General features: G+C 40.3%; 1 protein-coding gene across 1 annotated transcript; it reads left to right on the forward strand.

Annotated features, from left to right (window-relative positions):
* Nucleotides 1-1,286: 1,286 nt before the first annotated feature.
* Nucleotides 1,287-1,459, forward strand: SARC_11496 (hypothetical protein; the record flags this gene model as incomplete). Its single annotated transcript, XM_014294419.1, has 1 exon — nucleotides 1,287-1,459. A coding segment is annotated over one exon (173 nt), but the record flags the coding sequence as incomplete, so codon positions are not given.
* Between the last annotated feature and the right edge of the window lie 2,366 nt (nucleotides 1,460-3,825).

A 3,825-nucleotide genomic window follows, 5' to 3' on the forward strand; every position in this document is an offset into this window, starting at 1 on the left:
TATATGTGTGTGTGTGTGTGTTTGTGTGTGTGTATTTATGTACTTCTTGCTATAGTCACCGTGACAAATTTAGCTGTTTGGTCGACTACTCTCGTTAACAACTATGTACCTTTATCACTATGTAGTCTTCCAAATGGCTACAAGTAGAGAATAAATGTATCACACAAGTTCCCAAATACACACACTGAAATTATCATGTTGAGAAGGGATATCATATTTTCACTCGCCTGCTTGTACTCTGCCGCAGTAGTCACTGGCGCTGCAAACGCAAAGTTTGTGATCGATGATTCTGATATGTTACGGTAATCGTGAACACACATTTAAGGTTATGTGAACAACCAAGCAACCGTCTACCTACAAACCATACACACATCACACTTAATCTCAGATACAAACACCGACGCTAGTAGGTTTATCACATACACTCAGTGTTATTCTACCTACCTGTACAGTTGTTGATATCAGATACATTCAGTGTAATTCTACCTACCTGCACAGTTGTTGCTATCACATACATTCAGTCCAGTGTATGAGTCATGACTTTGGTCGGCTACTCTGATGAGCAATTCAGTCTTAGTTGCGATACGTATGAAGATATCTGTACATGTCTACTTACACAGCAGCCACACGACGCCTGTTCCGAGTCATGCGTAGTGAGTCTTGCTTTCTGTCAGGCAGTTTATGTACATACTTGTACGTTTGTTTTCATCTCATTATATGCACATTTTTGTATGCTTGTTTCCTTCTCATTATATGTACATACTACTTGTTTCCCTCTCATTATATGTACATACTTGTATGCTTGTTTTCTTCTAATCATATGTACATACTTGTACACTTTTCTTATTATATGTACACGCTTGTATGCTTGTTTTCATCTCATTATATGGACATACTTGTATGCTTGTTTCCTTCTCATTCTATGTGCCTTGTATGCTTGTTTCCTTCTCATTATATGTATGTACTTGTACGCTCGTATACTTCTCATTGTAGTCACCGGCGCGGATAAGTAAAAGTGGGTCGACGAGTCTTATGTACGACCGTATCTGTGTATTTCTTCTGTACCCATACACTTCTAACACATCCACTTTCAACACTCATTCCACGCATTCCCAGATACACCTACCCCATCTCGCATGTCTTCTAGCACTTTGGGAGTTGGGTGTTTGTGTATGTCAATCTGCATGCATGCGCATATGCACAAAACACACGTGAGTGAGCACCACATACATACCATCCCCTCAGTATATACCTCCCTTTGTTCATTGTCCTGCTCTCCCCTGTAGTCACCGGTGCGGCCCAGGTGAAGTTCTTAGTGGACGACCCCGAGATGCTCCACAGGGCCGCGGAACAGTTTTTGGGCAAAACTGTGAGTGAGGTTAAAGACGTGGTGCTGCAAACCTTGGAGGGTCATCTGAGAGCCATTCTGGGCACACTCACGGTCGAAGAAGTCTACCAGGTAGGTGCCTAGGCGTAGAACTAGGTGGATCCTATATATGTCTCTTATATATATATATATATATATATATATTTATATTTATATAATTAAATATTTATATATATATACACATATATATGTATATGTGTATGTATATATTTACATTTGTGTACGTATATATACACATGTACACACACACACACATATATATATATATATAATCTAGGCGTAGTTCTAGGTGAATCCTATATATGTCTCCGTATCTATGAGGGGTTGTAAGTGATTCGGCCCGCCCCACTCGTGAATGTTTTCACGTGGATGTGGCTTGTACTGTATACATCTGTGTAGTGAAACCACACGTGTACGTCACATGTATTGCTGTACCTGATTGTGCACCCATCCGTCTATCTTTCTATATATAACCCTACACCTTAAACCCTAAACCTCAACCCTATAAATGAAGTGTGTGGTAGCCAAAATCCTAAAAACCCTGATGGTGCACCCGTCCGTCGTACACAATGAAGTGTGTGGTAGCCAAATCCCTAACCCCTAAAACCCCTGATGGTGCACCCATCCGTCTACCTATCTATGCACACAATGAAGTGTGTGATAGCTTCATATATTATCGTGTATCTGCATCAGGCCCTCCGCTCGGCCTATTTGTTCATTGTACCAGTGTGTACTGTACGTGCAAGTGTGTTGGAATCATTAGCAGGTACCCCTGCACCCTGGCTCTCGTCTGTATGGCATCTGATATAGTTGATGCTCTTCGGTTATTTGTGTTTTGCCTGCGATTAAATGTAGTCTGTTTTAAATGGTTTATTGGTTTGGGCATGTACCGGGTTTTCGATATTGTTTTGGTTCTGTGCTTTAGATAGATAGATCTATACTAGCTACCTATCTATCTATCTATCGATCTATACTATCTACTTATCTATCTATCTATCCATCTATCTATTATCTATATATCTATCTATTTGTCTATCTATTTAGTTAACTATCTATCTGTCTATCTACTTTCTGTCTTGCTTGCTGCACATCTTCTGCTGGTAAATTGTGCAATTCCTGCGATGCGTCCAATTCGAGAGTATCAACCTCAATTCCAATCTACAAACCTAAATTCTTGATTTGTTGTATTCCGGATATTCTTTCTCATTTCAGGACCGAGAGAAGTTTGCGTCGCAAGTCAGAGAGGTGGCTGTCACCAACGTCGCGCGTATGGGTATTGACATCCTCAGTTTCGTCATCAAGGTATCCACAAAGAAGCGAACGTATACTGGCTTCTCCGTGGCTCATATATATGTGGGAATGCTTGTTTCGTCATGGCATTATGCTACGTATATTGGCTTCTCCATGACTCATATATATGTGGGAACGCTTGTTACGTCATGGCATTAAGCGAATGTATATTAGGCTTCTCCGTAGCTCATATATATGTGGGAACGCTCGTTATGTCATGGCGTTAAGCGAATATATATTGGCTTCTCCGTGGCTCATATATATGTGGGAATGCTTGTTACGTCATGGCATTAAGCGAATGTATATTGGCTTCTCCGTGGCTCATATATATGTGGGAACGCTTGTTACGTCATGGCATTAAGCTATTGTATACTGGCTTCTCCGTTGCTAATATATATGTGGGAACGCTTGTTATGTCATGGTGTTAAGCGAGCGTATATTGGCTTTTCCGTGGCTCATATATATGTGGTACTGCTTGTTAATACTGAGATATGAATGTAGTCATATTGAGTTATGAATGTAGTTATAATCAGTGATGAATGTAGTTATAATGAGAGATGAATGTAGTTATAATGAGTTATGAATGTAGTTATAATGAGTGATGAATGTAGTTATAATGAGTGATGAATGTAGTTATAATGAGTTATGAATGTAGTTATGAGTTCAGGTTTGTTCCTCGCTGGTGGTGGTTGTTTGAAGAAGTACACACAACACGGAAAGCCTTCAACTGAGTCCGTTCCGTTATATAGCGTTTGGATCATATCGCTGGGCTGTATTATTACTGCCGATCGATGTCAATGTGGGTAGTTCCGTCGGTGATTTCAACTGTATAGTGTAAAACTAACCCCCAAAACCCTAAAGCCCTAGTATAACTTCAAACCCCTAAAACCCTAAAAGTGTTGGATATGATGTCGATTGTCAAATCGCTGGTACATTACTGCTGCACAACATTGTCGGTGATTGTTGATTGTACGTTTATATCACAACTGCCGCGCCTATCAAACCCTAAAACCTTAAAACCCTAAAACCCTAAAAGGATATTGAAGATGACGTAGATTACTTGACCTCTCTGGGAAAGAAGCGTACAGCTGAGGTGAAGAGAGATGCCGACATTGGTGTTTCTGAGGCTGAAAGGGATGCCGGAATCA

Source organism: Sphaeroforma arctica, assembly GCF_001186125.1.
Source record: "Sphaeroforma arctica JP610 unplaced genomic scaffold supercont1.1721, whole genome shotgun sequence".
NCBI classification, from domain to species: domain Eukaryota; class Ichthyosporea; order Ichthyophonida; genus Sphaeroforma; species Sphaeroforma arctica.